The 20,691-nt window shown below is 49.0% G+C and overlaps 1 protein-coding gene across 3 annotated transcripts in view; it reads left to right on the top strand.

Moving 5' to 3' along the window:
- Positions 1 to 20,691, top strand: part of ppp2r3a (protein phosphatase 2, regulatory subunit B'', alpha) — a 55,201-nt gene that overhangs the window by 28,186 nt on the left and 6,324 nt on the right. Inside the window, exons 2-7 of one of the 3 annotated variants that reach the window (XM_045697727.1) lie at positions 1,083 to 4,222; positions 4,327 to 5,030; positions 17,872 to 18,183; positions 18,396 to 18,499; positions 18,785 to 18,887; positions 19,309 to 19,383. In XM_045697727.1, the coding sequence (XP_045553683.1) occupies positions 1,843 to 4,222; positions 4,327 to 5,030; positions 17,872 to 18,183; positions 18,396 to 18,499; positions 18,785 to 18,887; positions 19,309 to 19,383 (3,678 nt within the window). In that variant the 5' untranslated portion in view covers positions 1,083 to 1,842. Of the gene's footprint in view, positions 1 to 1,082; positions 4,229 to 4,326; positions 5,031 to 15,413; positions 16,065 to 17,871; positions 18,184 to 18,395; positions 18,500 to 18,784; positions 18,888 to 19,308; positions 19,384 to 20,691 lie in introns of those variants that run through there. The other 2 variants (XM_045697726.1, XM_045697728.1) reach the window with 2 other exon arrangements.

Here is a 20,691-nt window from a genome sequence, read left to right as displayed (position 1 = left end):
ATGTTGGTCCTTGGTCCGTGCGCGTGTGGAGTGTGTGACGCAAAATGCGCGGGTTTGGGTAATTGGCTAAACGGATGGTTACGTATCCGTCGGCCCGTCAAAAGTTCAGAACTTTTTCTCTGTGAAAATGGATGCAAATTGTATGGATATGGACGCGCCACCGGTTTCTAACCGCGTCACCGTCGCTGACCGTCAACGTACGACTCCCATTGAGAAAGCATTGGAATTCACTAGGGCTGGGACCGGTCAGGGACCTCACGATACAATACTATCACGATACTGTCACGATACTGTCACGATACTTAGGTGCCGATACGATATCTATTGCAATTCGATACTGCGGTTTTATTGCGATTTGATGTTCTAAACTTTTTGCTCACCATATGTCTGCTGCAGAGAGACGAGAGAGCGTGAGAAAACAAATGTACATGCATCATGGGAATAAAAGTACTATTTAAAAAGAAGATTAAGAACAAAGCTATAGGATGAGAAATGTACAGAGTTTTGGCGTAGCTGACTAGCTCTAGCTAACACTGCCTAGCAAAAAAATACTAATATATAATATACAGTATATATATATATATATTAATTGATACTTTGAGTCAAAGTATCATTATAATATCGTCCAAAATAATAATGCGATATGTAAATATCATTTTTCCCCCCCCATCCCTAGAAACCACGGATAAATGTTAAATCAACAAGCCAGTCTGGCCTCGTCATTATACATTATACTTTCACCGTCATTTTCTTCTCTTCTCTGCGCTTCTCTGCGCTCTCTTTGATCGGGAACCAGCGTGTCGTGTGTTTGTGTGTGTGCGCGCGCGTGTGTCAGGAAGTACACATGCAGTTTTGTACTCTTTGATGATAAAGGACTAAGGTCCCGCATATATACTGTCATCTGGAGGATAGCTGGAGGGCTGACAACACACACACACACACGCGCCCCACCCCCACCCACACACACACAGAAAAATAATTTGCTACGTGGTGACTGTCTAAATGATTGAACGCTATTTTTCTCTCCTTCCTTCTTTCTCTCCCTCCTTCCCCCTCACTCCCCCTTTTCTGTCAACTCACAGGTGGTGTCCTCCCATCAGAAACACACCGAGACCAGCTTGACAGCACAGGACGGAAGGAGGGAGGGAGAGAGAGAGAGAGAGAGAGCGAGCGAGAGAGTCGACCATCTGTGAATCACATCAAGGCAGCTGTGGTTAGAGTGGACTGCAGTTATTTTACGAACGAGAGGCAGAGAGGGGGACAGAAGTGGAGAGAAGGAGAGGGGGATAGAAGGGAGAAGAGGAGAGAGAAGGACAAAAGGAGAGGGGGCCTGGGTGAGTTTCCAAGCCCAGGACGGTGAACCCTGATCGGGGGGGTCTTTCAGGCAACAATGGGGTTAGACCAGGCCCCTGGAGTTCCTTTGGAGAGATGAGGACCTCTGAGAAGACAGTGTTTAGACACAGGTGAAAATCAAATCAATATTGACTCTAATGGATTCTGTGATTACAGCATGGATTGACCTTTTCTTCTCATCTGAAGGGATATTTTCGTTTTTTATGTGGAAGTTTTTCTGTGTGGAAATGTGTCTATTTTTTCTAAATTCATTTGGAGTTTCAAATCTTTCTAGTGTGGATTTTAAGGAGGCTGTTTGGTTGACTCTGTGGATCTGAAACTCATCTCTCCCCACTCATCTGAAGGGATTTAAACAATAACTATTTTGGCCTTGTATTTTTTTCACATATCATTTTTTGCTGGAGTTTTGTGTTTTTTTCATGCAGTAATTGAGACTGCTTTGTAACCTTGGTAACCAAGCGGTAACCAGGCGTCAACTGAGCGGTAACCATGGCAGCAGCCTATCGCGTGGTAGTGAGCAGTGTTAGTTGCTACAGCAGCGTGGTGGTGGACCGTCGGGCTCAGAATCACGCGGTGCACTACTGCTCCGGGTCATGTGGGGCGCTGTCCCAGGGACTGGACTGTACTGTGGTCCATCGCAGCACCTGCTCCGAGCTGCTGACCGCCCCCTCACACACACACGCTCACACACACCCTGACCCCTCACACACATTCACACACAACCTGACCCGAAACGCTAACGCTAACTCTCCTCACCAAACCCCCAACAGCTGTAAAGTTAGTAGCACCAGCTGTAACGGGAGTTGTGGTGTTCCTAATGATCCTAACGGTGTGTATGGTGTGGTGGGTGAGGACAGTCCTCCATGGCGAGGTAAGAAGGCCAACACCACCACCACTACTACCAGCTCTGGTCCTGACCGGCCTCTCCAGAGCTCTGCCAGTCTGAAGGACATCACAGGAGAAGCCATCAACCTGGCCAGTGGCAAACTCAAAGAGTTCTCCTTCGAGAAGCTCCGCCTCTCCACCAGTCACGTGACCTTCAGGAAAGGTCGCAAGGTCAGGCCGGACTCCTACAGCCGTCGGTCCACGGACCTCGACATCGTCTACGGACACTTCACCGGGAACGTCGGAGGAACGGGGAATGGGACTATTACCGGAAATGGAAACGCCAATGATGAGAACCTGCCGCCTTTCAGCGACACCATCAAGGTGCTCAAAGGCCTATCGCCTGCTAGCATCACCGCCGGGGGTGGGTCTCTATCCACAACCAGCCTATCCAGTGTCTCCAGGGCCGGGGGTGGGTCCACCAGTAGCCTATCCAGCGCCTGCTCTGGTTCCTTGGAGGCGGGGCTAAACACAGTGGCGTCTCTCTACCTCAGCTCATTAGCTGACGAGTCCCTCATTGCCCGGTTACTGGAGAAGACCCGCGCGGGGGAGGAGGGAGGAGTGGGAGGAGCAGGGGGGGAAGACATACGGGCCTGTCTGGACATTCTGGTCAAGTGTTCTGAGGACTTGAAGAAATGTACGGACATCATCAAGCAGTGTATCAGTCGGAAGAGTCCCGGGGGAGGAGAAGATGGAGGAGCCAGTCCTGAGAGCATCTACAGAGCTGTGATGACCAGGCTGAGCTCCTATCTGAGGAAACTGCCTCTAGAGCTGGAGGGGGCTGGGTTAGGGTTAGGGTCAGGGGCTGGAGGTCAAGGGTCAGGGATTGGAGGTCATAGCGAGTTGGCCGAGCTGGTTAGTAGTCTCCATATGCTGCAGCAAGCTGCTGTCCCCTTCTCACCCATATTTGGGAATGATCAACCGCCACGGTATGAAGACATTGTTCAGAACCCTCCCTTACCCAGGAGCAGGGATGTACTGCCACCCTCATCACTCGCTCCAGACTCTTCTCTCCCTTTGTCCACTACGCCTGAGACAGCAGGGAGACATAAGGTTCAGACCAACGGGCTGCAGCACACACACACTCCGTCACACACACACTCTCCCTCACCGCATACACACACGTTGTCCGTTTCTACCCCTCCATCCCAGGCACACACACCTTCATCGCAAACGCACACTCCGTCAGCGCGCACACACACTCCGTCCATCTCCCCCATGGAGGCTCTCTTTATTGAGGAGGATGCAGACCTGGGAAGGGGGCTGAACAGGGCTTCCAGACACACACACTCACACACACCGACCAGAGGCCTCACACACACTCACAGTCGGAACGGGACCGCTTTTAGTCCACACACACCCCCCAGCTCCGCGCACACACACCTCAGCCCCAATCTGTCACACGTACACGTTACACACTCACTCCAGTCTGCCGGTGAAGACCTCACCTGCACCCCAACCTCCAAACACACCCCTCCTATTACTCATAGAGACGACGATATCGACAGACTTCTGATGGACTTGGAGTGTCTGTCGCAGAGCATGGGTCGGGAGAGAGACAGAATCAGAGAGGGAGAGAGAGAACGAGGGACGGAGCCCCCTCTCCCCGCTAAGACCAGACAGAGGGGGACAGGACAGGGGAACCCCTCCCCACAAACCCAAATCAACCCCCAGGCTCAAAGGCCTGTTCCTGTTAGCCACCTAACCGCTAACGCCCAGGCCACTAGGTCGACCCCCAGCTCGCCTGCTCCTCTCCCCCAGGCAGAGGGCAGCGTGGTGGGGCTGGGAGATGAGGAGGACAGGGCCCTGCTGCTGAGGATCCTGGAGAGCATTGAGAGCTTTGCCCAGGAGCTGGTGGACTCTGGGGGTAGTCCTGGGAACACTGGGAAGACTGGGGCTCAGAGCAAAGAGAAGGAGGTGATGAGACTCCTACAGGACACTCTGACGCAGGCCAAACTACCTGGATCTCCACCAGCTGGTCAAGGTGACTGTCCGTGTCTATCTATTCCTATTTACGGTATTGTGTATATGTTGCACGGTTCTTTGTTCTATGTATGTATGTGAACTGAACTGTACCTTTACCTACAGATGGACCTGTATCCATGCCTGTACATGTGTCTGCCTCCACACCAACACCTGCACCCAGACCTACATCTGGTGCTGTATCCACACCTGCACCCAGACCAACATCTGGTGCTGTATCCACACCTGCACCTAGACCTACATCTGGTGCTGTATCCACACCTGCACCCAGACCAACATCTGGTGCTGTATCCACACCTGCACCCAGACCAACATCTGGTGCTGTATCCACACCTGCACCCAGACCAACATCTGGTGCTGTATCCACACCTGTCCCTGTCCCTGTCCCTGTCCCTGTCCATATCCCCACAACCCTAGCAGAGTCTGTCGCTACAGACCAAGCTACACCTTCTGCCCTACCCACACCTGTTCCAGCACCTACAGTCGTACCTACACCTGTTCCACCACCTACAGTCGTACCTACACCTTCAGAAGCGTCTACAGTTGGACTGTTAGAGGCCTCTACATGTGAACATCCACCTGTAGCTGACCTGACAGCCGTACTTACCACCAAGGCCACCCTTCCACCGGCTGTAACACCTGTCCCCTCCCCTGTCTCGCCCCCTACACCCACACCTGGAGAGGCACCTGTTGCAACCATCGCTGCTCCTCCTGTTGCTGTGAGACACCCGGTTGCCCCTAGCGATGTGGTTGCCCTGAGAGACATCGGCTCGACGCTGCTCATCCAGCAGACGCCCGAGGTGATCAGAGTGAGTACCCCTGACCGACGTGTGTGTGTGTGTGTGTGTGTGTGTGTGTGTGTGTGTGTGTGTGTGTGTGTGTGTGTGTGTGTGTGTGTGTGTGTGTGTGTGTGTGTGTGTATGTGTGTGTGTGTGTGTGTGTGTGTGTGTGTCAGGCTCTCAGACGTCTATTAGTCAGGTCTACCTTCCTCTGACACTGTTGCTGCTGAAGGATACTTTCTCTGTTCTAGTTGAGAGATGTATTGCTGGTTGGATATGTGTAGATGTTCTAGCTGAGAGAGAGAGAAATAGATTAAGGGAGAGGGACGCAGAGAGAGAGGGAGGCAGAGAGTTAGAGAGAGAGAGACAGAGCGAGGGAGGCAGGCAAAGAGTTAGAGAGGCAGAGAGAGAGGGAGGCAGAGTCAGTGAGGGAGGCAGAGAGGGAGAGAGAGAGAGAGAGAGAGAGAGAGGGAGGCAGAGAGAGAGAGAGAGAGAGCGAGAGGAGGAAAAGGAAGAGGTGGAGACAAAGTGGTGGCCAGCTCTTTCCTCTCCTCTGGAATGTTTGGGGTAATTTAGGGCTTTGTGCTGTCACAGGAGACAGAGCATTATTGCTCTGTGTTTGTGTGTTTGTGTGTGTGCGTGTGTGTGTCAGTATGTTAAAGCGGGAGGTACTTTAGGTTCCTGGGTGTTCCGTCAGTGCTGGGTGCCATGGTAACGTCATAAATCCAGTCCCTTCAGAAAGTATTCATACTCCTTGACTTATTCCTCATGTTGTTGTGTTACAGCCTGAATTTGAAATGCATCAAATTGATTTTTTGCTCACCCATCTACACACAATACCACATAATGACAAAGTGAAAACATCTTTTTAGACATTTTTGCATATTTATTGTAAATGAAATACAGAAATATCTAATTTACATAAGTATTCACACCAATACATGTTAGAATCACCTTTGGCAGTGATTACAGCTGTGAGTCTTTCTGGGTAAGTCTCTAAGAGCTTTGTACACCTGGATTGTACAATATTTGCACATTATTCCTATTAAAATTCTTCAAGCTCTGTCAAGTTGGTTGTTGATCATTGCTAGACAGCCATTTTCAAGTCTTGCCATAGATTTTCAAGACGATTTTAAGTCAAAACTGTAACTAGGCCATTCAGGAATATTCAATATCGTCTTGGTAAACAACTCTAGCGTAGATTTGTGTTTTAGGTTATTGTCCTGTTGAAAGGTGAATTCCTCTCCCAGTGTCTGGTGGAAAGCAGACTGAACCAGGTTTTCCTCTAGGATATTGCCTGTGCTTAGCTCCATTCCCTTTCGTTTTAATTGTATTTATCCTAATAATAACAAGCAAACCCATAATAGGATGCACTCACCACCATTCTTGAAAATATTAAGAGTGATACTCAGTGATGTGTTGTGTTGGATTTGCCCCAAACATAACTTTATGTCCGGAATACAAATCATTCATTTCTTTGCCACATTTTGTACAGTTTTACTTTACTGCCGTGTTGCAAACAGGATGCATGTTTTGGAATATTTTTATTCTGTACAGGCTTCCTTCTTTTCACATTGTAAATTAGGTTAATATTGTGGAATAACTACAATGTTGTTGATCCATCCTCAGTGTTCTCCTATCACAGCCATTAAACTCTGTAACTGTTTTAAAGTCACCATTGGCCTCATTGTGAAATCCCTGAGCGGTTTCCTTCCCCTACAGCATCAGAGTGACTTTCATGTTTAATTCATTTGTAAAAATGTCTGAAAACATAATTCCATTTTGACATTATGGGGCATTGTATGTAGACCAGTGACACAAAATCTACATTTAATCAATTTTAAATTCAGGCTGTAACACAACAAAATGTGGAAAAAGTCCAGGGGTATGAATAGTTTCTGAATGCACTGTAGGTGGCATACATATCAACATGGAGTAAGGTTACACAGCATGGTCGATCAACAGACAGCAGAGGTAGAAGGAACGAGAGAAGGAGGGATGACAAGGAGAGAGAGAGAGAGGAATGTAGATGAAGTGGTCCACTCACAGGTTCTCCTCACTGATTGGTTGAAGTGTTATTTTGGGACCAGTCTCTGTTGTTGCAGTGTCACAGGCAGAACATGTGTGTGTGTGTGTGTGTGTGTGTGTGTGTGTGTGTGTGTGTGTGTGTGTGTGTGTGTGTGTGTGTGTGTGTGTGTGTGTGTGTGTGTGTGTGTGTGTGTGTGAGGTGCTGATTGGAGCACAGCGGGAGAGGGTGGGGGCTGTTGGCATTGGGAATGTTAATGGTGTTGTTACCATACACACACACACTCACACTCACACACACACACACACACACACACACACACACACACACACACACACACACACACACACACACACACACACACACACACACACACACACACACCAGGCTGACAGATAGAGGTGTGATGGGGACCTAAATCTGTCTACTACGGCATCTTGCTAACAGACTCACTGTCGCCACAGTGTAAACGGACCCTGTGTGTGTGTGTGTGCGTGTGTTTCTGTGTGTGTCTGTCGCCAAAGGGTAGGCTGACCCATTGCTACTGTTAGGTCACAGCTGAGTTTAGGAATAGCTGTGTGTGTGTGTGTGTGTGTGTGTGTGTGTGTGTGTGTGTGTGTGTGTGTGTGTGTGTGTGTGTGTGTGTGTGTGTGTGTGTGTGTGTGTGTGTGTGTGTGTGTGGGGTGCTTTCTGACACCCGATGCGTCTTTGCCACTCTGAGAATTATGCAAATCCACCCCAGCGCCAACCCCTCCCCATGTCCTAATTAAACATTACCCTGTCAGTCACACTGAATTGCGACACAGGGGTCCAAAGGCAGTGTGTTTGTGTTTGTGTGTGTGTGTGTGTGTGTGTGTGTGTGTGTGTGTGTGTGTGTGTGTGTGTGTGTGTGTGTGTGTGTGTGTGTGTGTGTGTGTGTCTGCTGACAGAGTAATATAGGCCTTTCTGCACCTGTCAGAGTGTTCCCATTAATCACCATGGAGACCAGGAGGCAAGGCCAGATAAATCCAAGGCCAGATAAATCCAAGGCCAGACAAGCCAGTCGAACGCAGAGCAGAGAGCAAGACAAGACTAGCAGAACAGACTGCAGAGAGCAGACTAGCCATTTGGAGCCCAGAACAGAAATGAGGGAGAGCCAACCCTCCTCCTACCCTTCTACAGTGACTGCGTTTCAAATGGCACCCTATTCCCTTGACCAGAGCCCTAGGCAATAGGGTGCCATTCGAGACGAAGCCAGGCACAAGCGCACAAGATAATAGAGCTGAAGTTAATGCTCTACGGGAATTACCCAGCGCACAAGATAATAGAGCTGAAGTTAATGCTCTACGGGAATTACCCAGCGCACAAGATAATAGAGCTGAAGTTACTGCTCTACGGGAATTACCCAGCGCACAAGATAATAGAGCTGAAGTTACTGCTCTACGGGAATTACCCAGCGCACAAGATAATAGAGCTGAAGTTACTGCTCTACGGGAATTACCCAGTGCACAAGATAATAGAGCTGAAGTTACTGCTCTATGGGAATTACCCAGCGCACAAGATAATAGAGCTGAAGTTACTGCTCTACGGGAATTACCCAGCGCACAAGATAATAGAGCTGAAGTTACTGCTCTACGGGAATTACCCAGCGCACAAGATAATAGAGCTGAAGTTACTGCTCTATGGGAATTACCCAGCGCACAAGATAATAGAGCTGAAGTTACTGCTCTACGGGAATTACCCAGCGCACAAGATAATAGAGCTGAAGTTACTGCTCTACGGGAATTACCCAGCGCACAAGATAATAGAGCTGAAGTTACTGCTCTACGGGAATTACCCAGCGCACAAGATAATAGAGCTGAAGTTACAGCTCTACGGGAATTACCCAACGCACAAGATAATAGAGCTGAAGTTACTGCTCTACGGGAATTACCCAGCGCACAAGATAATAGAGCTGAAGTTAATGCTCTACGGGAATTACCCAGCGCACAAGATAATAGAGCTGAAGTTACTGCTCTACGGGAATTACCCAGCGCACAAGATAATAGAGCTGAAGTTACTGCTCTATGGGAATTACCCAGCGCACAAGATAATAGAGCTGAAGTTACTGCTCTACGGGAATTACCCAGCGCACAAGATAATAGAGCTGAAGGAAAACGTGTGAGAAAGAGAAGAGGTTGACAAGATGAATGGAGGGGTAAACAGCAGGGGTTGTTGTCTTGGGGTCAGTACTTAATGACATCAGCTTCCGAATGCTTCCACAGGAAATGAGGTCACAGCAGGAAGCTCAGCCAAGCGGTGAGAGAAGCCCCCTCCCCCACTACTTCCCTCTCTAACACACAAATACACACACAGACACACCTTGGAGTCATGGAGTCAGTGTTGCTGTGTGTAAGGAGTTTCCAACACTGACAATAGCCTCCAAGGTTAGCCACACACACACACACACACACACACACACACACACACACACACACACACACACACACACACACACACACACACGTAGCCTCCAGTCCCATGGTGACATCATACACCACTCCCAGTGCAGGCTGGGATATTGTCCAAACAATATTTCCCAGACACACACATAGAAAGAGAGAGAATAGAGAATATACATACGAGAGATCCGAAGAACTACACTTGATGCCATCACATTCCTCTACACACACACACACACACACACACACACACACACACACACACACACACACACACACACACACACACACACACACACACACACACTCAGACACACTCAGACACACTCTGCACACTCTCTTATACCTGACGTCACCTTTTTGCTGTTTGGCTCAGAGGTAAGGATTAACATGTAACAGTCTCTCCAGTCACTTTAGTAACCATTGTCTGTTTACACAACTTCCTACATTTGTAATACGTCTGTGTGTGTGTGTGTGTGTGTGTGTGTGTGTGTGCGTGTGTGTCCTGAAACTCTCTGCTGCCATCTAGTTTTAGTCTGCTGTTAACACACAGAGTTAAACAGGGGACATTCACCAGGGGCGACTTCATCCTCCTCCTGCTTCATCTAGGAGCTCTGCCTCCATCTGTTGGAGGAGAGGGGTACTGTAGTATAAGAGGCCTGTTGGAGGAGAGGGGTACTGCAGTACAAGAGGTCTGTTGGAGGAGAGGGGTACTGTTGGAGGAGAGGGGTACTGCAGTACAAGAGGTCTGTTGGAGAAGAGGGGTACTGCAGTATAAGAGGTCTGTTGGAGGAGAGGGGTATTGCAGTATAAGAGGTCTGTTGGAGGAGAGGGGTACTGCAGTACAAGAGGTCTGTTGGAGGAGAGGGGTACTGCAGTACAAGAGGTCTGTTGGAGGAGAGGGTTACTGCAGTATAAGAGGTCTGTTGGAGGAGAGGGGTACTGCAGTACAAGAGGTCTGTTGGAGGAGAGGGGTACTGCAGTACAAGAGGTCTGTTGGAGGAGAGGGGTACTGCAGTACAAGAGGGCTGTTGGAGGAGAGAGGTACTGCAGTACAAGAGGTCTGTTGGAGGAGAGGGGTACTGCAGTACAAGAGGTCTGTTGGAGGAGAGGGGTACTGCAGTACAAGAGGTCTGTTGGAGGAGAGGGGTACTGCAGTACAAGAGGTCTGTTGGAGGAGAGGGGTACTGCAGTATAAGAGGTCTGTTGGAGGAGAGGGGTACTGCAGTACAAGAGGTCTGTTGGAGGAGAGGGGTACTGCAGTACAAGAGGTCTGTTGGAGGAGAGGGGTACTGCAGTACAAGAGGTCTGTTGGAGGAGAGGGGTACTGCAGTACTAGAGGTCTGTTGGAGGAGAGGTCTGTTGGAGGAGAGGGGTACTGCAGTACAAGAGGTATGTTGGAGGAGAGGGGTACTGCAGTACAAGAGCTCTGTTGGAGGAGAGGGGTACTGCAGTATAAGAGGTCTATTGGAGGAGGGGGTACTGCAGTACAAGAGGTCTGTTGGAGGAGAGGGGTACTGCAGTACAAGAGGTCTGTTGGAGGAGAGGGGTACTGCAGTATAAGAGGTCTGTTGGAGGAGAGGGGTACTGCAGTATAAGAGGTCTGTTGGAGGAGAGGGGTACTGCAGTACAAGAGGTCTGTTGGAGGAGAGGGGTACTGCAGTACAAGAGGTCTGTTGGAGGAGAGGGGTACTGCAGTACAAGAGGTCTGTTGGAGGAGAGGGGTACTGCAGTATAAGAGGTCTGTTGGAGGAGAGGGGTATTGCAGTATAAGAGGTCTGTTGGAGGAGAGGGGTACTGCAGTATAAGAGGTCTGTTGGAGGAGAGGGGTACTGCAGTATAAGAGGTCTGTTGGAGGAGAGGGGTACTGTAGTATAAGAGGCCTGTTGGAGGAGAGGGGTACTGCAGTACAAGAGGTCTGTTGGAGGAGAGGGGTACTGCAGTACAAGAGGTCTGTTGGAGGAGAGGGGTACTGCAGTACAAGAGGTCTGTTGGAGGAGAGGGGTACTGCAGTACAAGAGGTCTGTTGGAGGAGAGGGGTACTGCAGTATAAGAGGTCTGTTGGAGGAGAGGGGTACAGCTACAGCTCTACAGGTGAACAGGGGAGGGTAAAGGAGGAGAGAAGAGGTGGAGGAGCAGGTGTTTATCTGGATCTGAGTGGGTCTGAGAGAGAGAGAGAGAGAGAGAGAGAGAGAGAGAGAGAGAGAGAGAGAGAGAGAGAGAGAGAGAGAGAGAGAGCATAGATGTTACAGTGCAATCTGACAGGTTTCTGAAATAGTCAGTGCTATGTGTTAACTAGTGGGTCTGGTCAGCTTCTAACTCAGACACATAGTGCCCTCTTGTCTGCTTGTCTGTGGATGTACGCGTGCATGTGTGTGTGTGTGTGTGTGTGTGTGTGTGTGTGTGTGTGTGTGTGTGTGTTGGGAGAGGAAGTGAGTCTGGGAATAGAGCAGAGATGTGAACTGGGTTTCCTCGTTGTTGGCACGGTTACCCTGCGAACATTCCGACCGATGCAGCCAATCCAAGCCAAGGGTCGTTACCACAGAGATGGCATTTATGCATGCCTATTTTCAAGTGTGTGTGTGTGAAGTCTGCCTAGTTGCTGCAGCAGAAATAAGCCTATAGAGTTAAGCCAACCTCTTCTACCATTTGACAACAATAAAGGACGTCACAGTGACACTGACAGTTCTTTCTATGGCACTTTCATAAATGTTGTTGTGAAAACAAGTATTCAACAGTTCTTGATTTGAGTGCACAAGCCAGTCAAACTTAGTTATAACACTCTTCTTAGGTCACACGTCAATGACAAAATACTTCCAGCTTATAAGGGAAGGTAGCATGTGTTGAAGGTTTACTGACCTTTCTCTGAAATATTGTTGTAATTTCAGATGATGGTTCCACTTTAAAAGAATAGCATCTTATAGGCTTTAGTAATTGTTTACTTAAAAGTGAACAGATTAGGGGAGGGGAGAAGAGAGGAGGAGAGGGAAGGGGAGGAGAGGGGAGGGGAGGGGAGGAGAGGGAAGGGGAGGAGAGGGGAGAGGAGAGGGGGGCGGAAAGCGATAAGAGGAGGGTAGAGGAAAAGGGAGGGCAGGAGAGGGGAGGGGAGGGGAGAAGAGAGGAGGAGAGGGGAGGAGAGAGGAGGACGAGGCCTAGGGTCGTTCTAGCGAACCGGTTTAAGCCGCTCCCTCTGGTGCATAAATACCACTGCTATTTCAGCGCTCTCTTTACTCCTCTTTTCTCTCTATTTCTGTACTGCCCCACTCCTTTACAAAAAGATAAACGAAAAGAAGAAGAGGTTAGGGGAGGAGAGAAGGAGGTAAGCGGAAGAGAGAAGGAGGTAAGGGAAGAAGAAACGAGAAGAGAGGAGAAGCCTGTCAGTTGGTCAGCGAGGAAAAGAGCACGCAGCTGGGTCAATGACATCTGTTCAGGGTCCGCTTACACACACACACACACACACACACACACACACTCATCTGCGCTTATCGCTGAGATTTATGACTCAACAAGTGCAGGGGTGCTTTAGGAACAACCATCCCACTTTTTAGCTGTCACAAATAGCAGATATCTTTCAACATGATTCCACTAACAGCACAGTTTAGCTACATACAGACGGGTTTAAAAACGGTATGCTAACGGGTGACCCTAGCTACTAATAATAGCACTGAGCAGTTGCAACAGCAAACCACAACAAAGTCGTGTGAGCCACATAATCCTTGAGACAACGCGCATTGCAAATCATGCAGGCAAAGAGAGAGACGTACAGTGCTATTTACAAGTATTTGAATTCTCCAGCTCTTGGAGGTGGCAGTGTGTGTGTGTGTGTTAAGGATGTGACCTTGGCTTGACAACACTGCACTTGTAAATAATCGTGTGTGTGTGTATGTGTATGTGTGTGTGTGTGTGTGTGTGTGTGTGTGTGTGTGTGTGTGTGTGTGTGTGTGTGTGTGGTGAGTGAGTGAGTGAGTGAGTGAGTGAGTGAGTGAGTGAGTGAGTGAGTGAGTGAGTGAGTGAGTGAGTGAGTGAGTGAGTGAGTGAGTGAGTGAGTGAGTGAGTGAGTGAGTGAGTGAGTGAGTGAGTGAGTGAGTGAGTGAGTGAGTGAGTGAGTGAGTGAGTGAGTGAGTGAGTGAGTGAGTGAGTGCGTGCGTGCGTGTGTGCGTGCGTGGAGGGGGAGAGCTGAAAACGCAAGGTGACTCCCTCACTGAGGGTTTGTGTCGTACACACACACACACACGGTGGGATTATTCACTTCCTGTGGAGCGTGTCTGATGTTCCTGTCATAACTCCCCTGTCCACTATAGCGCTCTGTTCAGTCCTACTACCAACTGATACGTGTGACCAATCCTCTCCTCCAACTTCCTGCAGCGTTTAGTTCCAGCCCTGCTCTAACATACCTGATTCTGTTCATCAGGGGTTCATCAGGACATTGAGTAGCTGAATCAGGTGTGTTAGAGCAGGGCTGGAACAAAGCCCTGCGCGCCTAGTAGCTCTGTAATAAGAGGATTGGTCACCCCTGTTATAGAGTGTAAGACTCTCCCCGTGCAGCCTTCTGGTCTACCTGTAACTGCTCTGCTAGGAATGCTTCTGGTGAGGCCAGTAGCCACAGATGTTTTATCATTTGGTTAGTGGACAGGGCACTGGCTGACGGGCTAGACATACAGTAAGTAGCACTGCAGAACAGTACTGAGGATTCTAGGTAATACACAGCCACGGCCACTAGATGGGGCTGAGCTATCCTCCAGTCCAGACTTCACTCAGAACAGCCAGAACACTGTTGAGGCTAACTTTAGCCAGAGAGGCTAGGGGATGGGGGGCAGGGGAGCAGGGAACACATAGATATGCAACACGACCAAACCAAACCCCCTGCCCTACCCTTTCGCTCAGGACAGCTGGTGTGTGTGTGTGTGTGTGTGTGTGTGTGTGTGTGTGTGTGTGTGTGTGTGTGTGTGTGTGTGTGTGTGTGTGTGTGTGTGTGTGTGTGTGTGTGTGTGTGTGTGTGTGTGTGTGTGTGTCGCAGCCAGACCTCGGCCTGTCTCATATTTCCCAGAGCTGGTCTCTCAGTTTGATTCTCAGAGCGACAGGCTACAAAAGGACTATACCGTAGAACCAGAGAAGCACAGGGGAGACGGGAACTTTTATACCCCAGAGAGAAGCACTCTGTTGGGCCACGTATAGCCACCGGCTGGCCCGCCGCTATGGTTTGATGAGATACGCTAGGAGCTAACACATGGAATATGTCAGTGCACACACACGGATAAGCTACGGACTCAACCCTGAGAGAGAGAGAATATAGGTGTGTCTGAGTGTGGATCTACAGTATTTGTCAATATTAGAGAGTGTTTGTGTGGAAGTGAAGCAACAGGAAAGTTTGATTGAGAAAGAGTGTGTGTATGAGTATGTTTGTGAGTGTGTGTGTGTGTGTGTGACTAGCAGACATGGAATGAGAACCAGCTAGCTGCAGGTGGACTCAGAACCGACTCAGAACACAGTCCAGTTGGATCTTCCTTCGTTTCTCTGTGGACTCATTTTCTTCTCTTGGTGGATTCTTTTCTTTTTCGATATATTCTGTTACTCTTTTCTTTTCCTCTGCTGGGCGATCTTGTCTCCTTCAGTCTGTTCTCCTGGATATGTGAAAGGAATCATCCCTCGTTCCGTTGGACAGAATGGAGAGAATAAAATACTTTGAAGAAACTAAATAGAAAGCTGGAATCCGTTGCATGGAGAGAGTGAAAAACTGAAAAGAAGAGAGAATTGAAGAGCTGTGGTCTGTAGATAGACTGTAGACTCCATGGAGCTGTTGGTAGTCTAGTAGTCCTGTCTGTAATTCTACACCACGGCCGGTCTGTGGTTCATCTGTCTCTCAGGGGGCTTTGCTGCACCCTCCACCAACACCAGCTGGGAATCTGAATGAACTTTGAACTTGAACCGCTACCTAAGAAACGGATGCAATAAAGTAATCATCCTCACCTTCATCCTCTCCTATCATCCTCACCTTCATCCTCTCCTATCATCCTCACCTTCATCCTCTCCTATCATCCTCACCTTCATCCTCTCCTATCATCGTCACCTTCATCCTCTCCTATCATCCTCACCTTCATCCTCTCCTATCATCCTCACCTTCATCCTCTCCTATCATCCTCACCTTCATCCTCTCCTATCATCCTCACCTTCATCCTCTCCTATCATCGTCATCTTCATCCTCTCCTATCATCCTCACCTTCATCCTCTCCTATCATCCTCACCTTCATCCTCTCCTATCATCCTCACCTTCATCCTCTCCTATCATCCACACCTTCATCCTCACCTTCATCCTCTCCTATCATCCTCACCTTCATCCTCTCCTATCATCCTCACCTTCATCCTCTCCTATCATCCTCACCTTCATCCTCTCCTATCATCCTCACCTTCATCCTCTCCTATCAACGTTACCTTCATCCTCTCCTATCATCATCTTCATCCTCTCCTATCAACGTCATGTTTATCAAGGAGTCTAAAGAGACACTGCGGGGGGACCCTGATCTAAGATGTGAGCTAGCCTTCCTCTCCCGGGGCTGTGACTTTGTACTGCCCTCGCGCTTCAAGAAGAGAATCAAGACCTTCCAGCAACTGCAGGCGCAGGTTGGTAGTACTGGACTAGACTGGACTGGACTAGACTGGACTAGACTGGACTGGACTGGACTGGACTAGACTGGACTGGACTAGACTGGACTGGACTGGATTAGACTGGACTAGACTGGACTAGACTGGACTGGACTGGACTGGACTAGACTGGACTGGACTCACTGGATGATACTGATGCATTACACACACACACACACACACACACACACACACACACACACACACACACACACACACACACACACACACACACACACACACACACACGGGTGTTATACAGACATACACTAACACTCACTTTTTCTCACACCAATAACACAAATACATGCCGGGGAAGACAAGCTATTCTGAGGCAGATACCAGAGTGGTATTTTTAGTCCTGGGGGGCAGGAATAGAGTGATAGAATGGATGAGTGCCGAGAGGAGAGGAGAGGAGAGGAGAGGAGAGGAGAGGAGAGGAGAGGAGAGGAGAGGAGAGGAGAGGAGAGGAGAGGAGAGGAGAGGAGAGGAGAGGAGAGGAGAGGGGGTGGGGGCGGCGAGGGGGCTGGTTCAGCTGTCCTACTTGATACCCACCCAGTACAGACGCTCAGCAGAGTGTATAGGGCCTGTAACCCGGACACGTAACACAGTGCTTCAGCCTTGTTTCATGGTGTTGAAACAGACTTATGTGATGTGCAACAGAGACATTTTGTTTTGGTACGGAACATGCAGCAGTATTTCTGTCAGGTGGTAGGCATGTGGTAGACTGGTCTCTTAGTCACATCAGATGTGTTTGTATAGGGTAGTCTACTCCTACTCTGTCGTTGTTCATTATTGTTGTTGTCCATTGGGGGGAGATCTTATTCCACTGGTCCAGGCTGTTCAGGGTGTGGGAGATCTTATTCCACTGGTCCAGGCTGTTCAGGGTGTGGGGAGATCTTATTCCACTGGTCCAGGCTGTTCAGGGTGTGGGGAGATCTTATTCCACTGGTCCAGGCTGTTCAGGGTGTGGGGAGATCTTATTCCACTGGTCCAGGCTGTTCAGGGTGTGGGAGATCTTATTCCACTGGTCCAGGCTGTTCAGGGTGTGGGAGATCTTATTCCACTGGTCCAGGCTGTTCAGGGTGTGGGGAGATCTTATTCCACTGGTCCAGGCTGTTCAGGGTGTGGGGAGATCTTATTCCACTGGTCCAGGCTGTTCAGGGTGTGGGGAGATCTTATTCCACTGGTCCAGGCTGTTCAGGGTGTGGGGAGATCTTATTCCACTGGTCCAGGCTGTTCAGGGTTGGGGAGATCTTATTCCACTGGTCCAGGCTGTTCAGGGTTGGGGAGATCTTATTCCACTGGTCCAGGCTGTTCAGGGTGTGGGAGATCTTATTCCACTGGTCCAGGCTGTTCAGGGTTTGGGAGATCTTATTCCACTGGTCCAGGCTGTTCAGGGTTTGGGAGATCTTATTCCACTGGTCCAGGCTGTTCAGGGGTTTGGGAAGGTCTTGTGCTTGTACATTTGGGAAGCTGAGGTACACTTGCAAATAAGACGAGGGACTGACTAGTAAACTACTTGTAAGTGAAGTTGGTCATTAAGAAAACAAGGAGAAAACCGATTGAGGAAGTGAACTCAACGGCTGCTGAGGCAGTGTTAGCGGGGCTGGTGGGGTGAGGGGTGAGGGGTGTGTGAGTAGAGGGGAATTGGTATTGATTTGGTTATGTATGAAAGTTGAATTGTGCCAGTAAAGGTTGATTTTAAAGCTTTCTTTCTCTCTCTCTCTCTCTCTCTCTCTCTCTCTCTCTCTCTCTCTCTCTCTCGCTCTCTCTCTTTCTTCAGGTCCAGTCCAACAAGCAAGATAAGAAATCTGGCACCCCTCCTCCAGCCCCTCTCTCCCCCACCCCCTACGTTCCTCCACCCCACCGCTCCCCCTCTCCTCCCCCCACTCCAGTCGTCCTCACCCCTCCTCCTCCACCTCCCCCTCCTCCCCCTCCTCCCCCTGCCCTCAACATTCCCCGCTTCTACTACCCTCGAGGGTTACCGGGGGCAACAAAAGTTAACCACGATGCGGCCATCACTGCCATAGAAACAGCCTTCACAGAGTTTGAGGAGGAGAAGGCTGATATTTACGAGATGGGCAAGATCGCTAAGGTAACACACACACACACACACACACATACACACACACACACACACACACACACACACACATACACACACACACACACACCCACTGCAATATGAAACAGTGGTGGGTGCTACACGTCGGTGGTGAAGAAGTTGTTGTGTGTTTGTACCTTTTTGTCAATAGTTGTGGTTTAGCTGTCCATCTCACTGCCTGTTTTGGGTGTATTTGTTTTCAGGCATGCGGCTGTCCTCTGTACTGGAAGGCAGCCATGTTTAACGGAGCGGGAGGAGAGAGGACCGGCTTTGTCTCTGTTCACTCCTTCATTGCTACCTGGAGAAAGTAAGAAACTCCTCTCCTCTCCTCTCCTCTCCTCTCCTCTCCTCTCCTCTCCTCTCCTCTCCTCTCCTCTCCTCTCCTCTCCTCTCCTCTCCTCTCCTCTCCTCTCCTCTCCTCTCCTCTCCTCTCCTAATTTGTATTCCTTTTATATTTGTCCTTTATGTTCCTCCCATTAAATTAGCATATCCCTCTGCTATAATCATCTGAAATGTTATTTCATATGTTATCAATCTCTTACTTTATTTCTTTCTCTCTCTCTCTCTCTCTCTCTCTCTCTCTCCCCCTCAGGTTGTTATATAGTTGCTATGACGATTCGTCTAAGTTTATCTACCTCCTAGCGAAGCCTGGCTGTACCTACCTGGACCAGGAGGACTTCATACCTTTATTACAGGTGTGTGTGTGAACATCTTAATGCTAATCAATGAGTGGCAGAGGAGGCCCAAACACAGGTCTCTCAGAAATGATGTTATATTTATCTCTCTCCCTCCCTCTCTCTCTCTCTCTCTCTCTCTCTCTCTCTCTCCCTTTCTCTCTCCCTCCCTCCCTCTCTCTCTCTCTCTCTCTCTCTCCCCTTTCTCTCCCTCCCTCTCTCTCTCTCTCTCTCTCTCCCCTTTCCCTCCCTCCCTCCCTCCCTCCCTCCCTCCCTCCCTCCCTCCCTCCCTCCCTCCCTCCCTCCCTCCCTCCCTCCCTCCCTCCCTCCCTCCCTCCCTCTCCCTCTCTCTCCCCCCTCTCCCTCCCTCTCCCCCTCTCCCTCCCTCTCCCCCCTCTCCCTCCCTCTCCCTCCCTCTCCCTCTTCCTCTCTGTGTGTGTAGGACATAGTGGACACCCACCCAGGACTGACGTTCTTGAAGGATGCCCCAGAATTCCATTCCCGTTACATCACCACCGTGAGTGACATCATCCATCACCTAGTCATTACATAGTTGTTACTATAGCAACCATTTGATCACTGTATGTCACTAGCATAGAATTAGGAATTAGAATACTAGAATGGGGATGAACATTCTTATGAAGGGATGAAGGTCAGCCATGTTGGTCAGGGAGCTGGTCAACCATGGTTTGCCAGTGCTGTTGTAAAATATTGTGTCAAATGAATATGAAGAATTTATCTGCACTGTATTTTTGTTAGTTAGTTAGCCAGACAGTTTTAGAGGAATCATTCCATTATTACATTTTTGATTAACTGCCCACATTCCATTTAAACAATGCAGCCAATCCACAGCAATACACTGTCTGAAATCAGTAGATGATAGGACTTAGACAAGTTGTAAATGCAGGAAGTACTGATATTGTACCATATAATATCACTCTGTTTTCCAAGAAAACAACAATTTAGACATTTATGGTCTGTTTACATATATTGTTTAGGCTATTAATGTAGAGTGTTTGTATAAAACCTGTATTAACTGTATTTATGATTATATGAGAATATTTTAGGATGACAGAAATTCTATTACACCATCTCCAATATATCACACACCTTACTTTAATTTTCCTGCATCAATAAAACCAGATTATGCCTCTACTATCATTTATTCCAATTAGAATGGTTTGGATTTCTCCCTGACAACAATGGCTGCCATTTTGATCCCATTGTGGAACTTTGAGAGTAGATGACATATATCCTATTAAATTACTAGAAGGGTTATCTATGGTCACTACATGCAACAGTCCACAAATCACAGTCACAAAGCTGAACCTTACATTTCCACACTGAACTCATTCACTGCGTTCATAGCATCAGAATTAGCGTGTGCGTCATAGACCACAGCTGTCGAACTGTTAGTCTGATCACAGGCAGATGAACACTTCAACAGTCGGTCTGCTCTACCAACAGTAATAGTCTTGTGCTCTGCTGTTGTCTAAGAGTGTGCTGATGAAGGTAAGGGGAAAGAAATGCTCTCCTGGAGTAACTTTAGCTGCTGATCTGAGTGTATGGAGACAGACAGACAGACAGGCAGGCAGGCAGGCAGACAGACAGGCAGACAGACAGGCAGACAGACTGAGAGACCGGCAGCTGCCTGCAACACGTGTACTAGGTGGGTTACAGGAGGGTGCGTCAGCATACCGTGACGTCACGGAAACACTGTTGATGCTGCCCCCTGCAGGCCACAGTCTACAGCCCAGGCTCTGCACACACACACACACACACACACACACACATATTTAGACACCTAACCACTTCCTCTGAAAAT

This window comes from Salmo salar, chromosome ssa16, assembly GCF_905237065.1.
Source record: "Salmo salar chromosome ssa16, Ssal_v3.1, whole genome shotgun sequence".
Taxonomy (NCBI): domain Eukaryota; kingdom Metazoa; phylum Chordata; class Actinopteri; order Salmoniformes; family Salmonidae; genus Salmo; species Salmo salar.
Note: the sequence above shows the minus strand (reverse complement) of the source record. Positions and strands in the feature narration are given on the sequence as shown.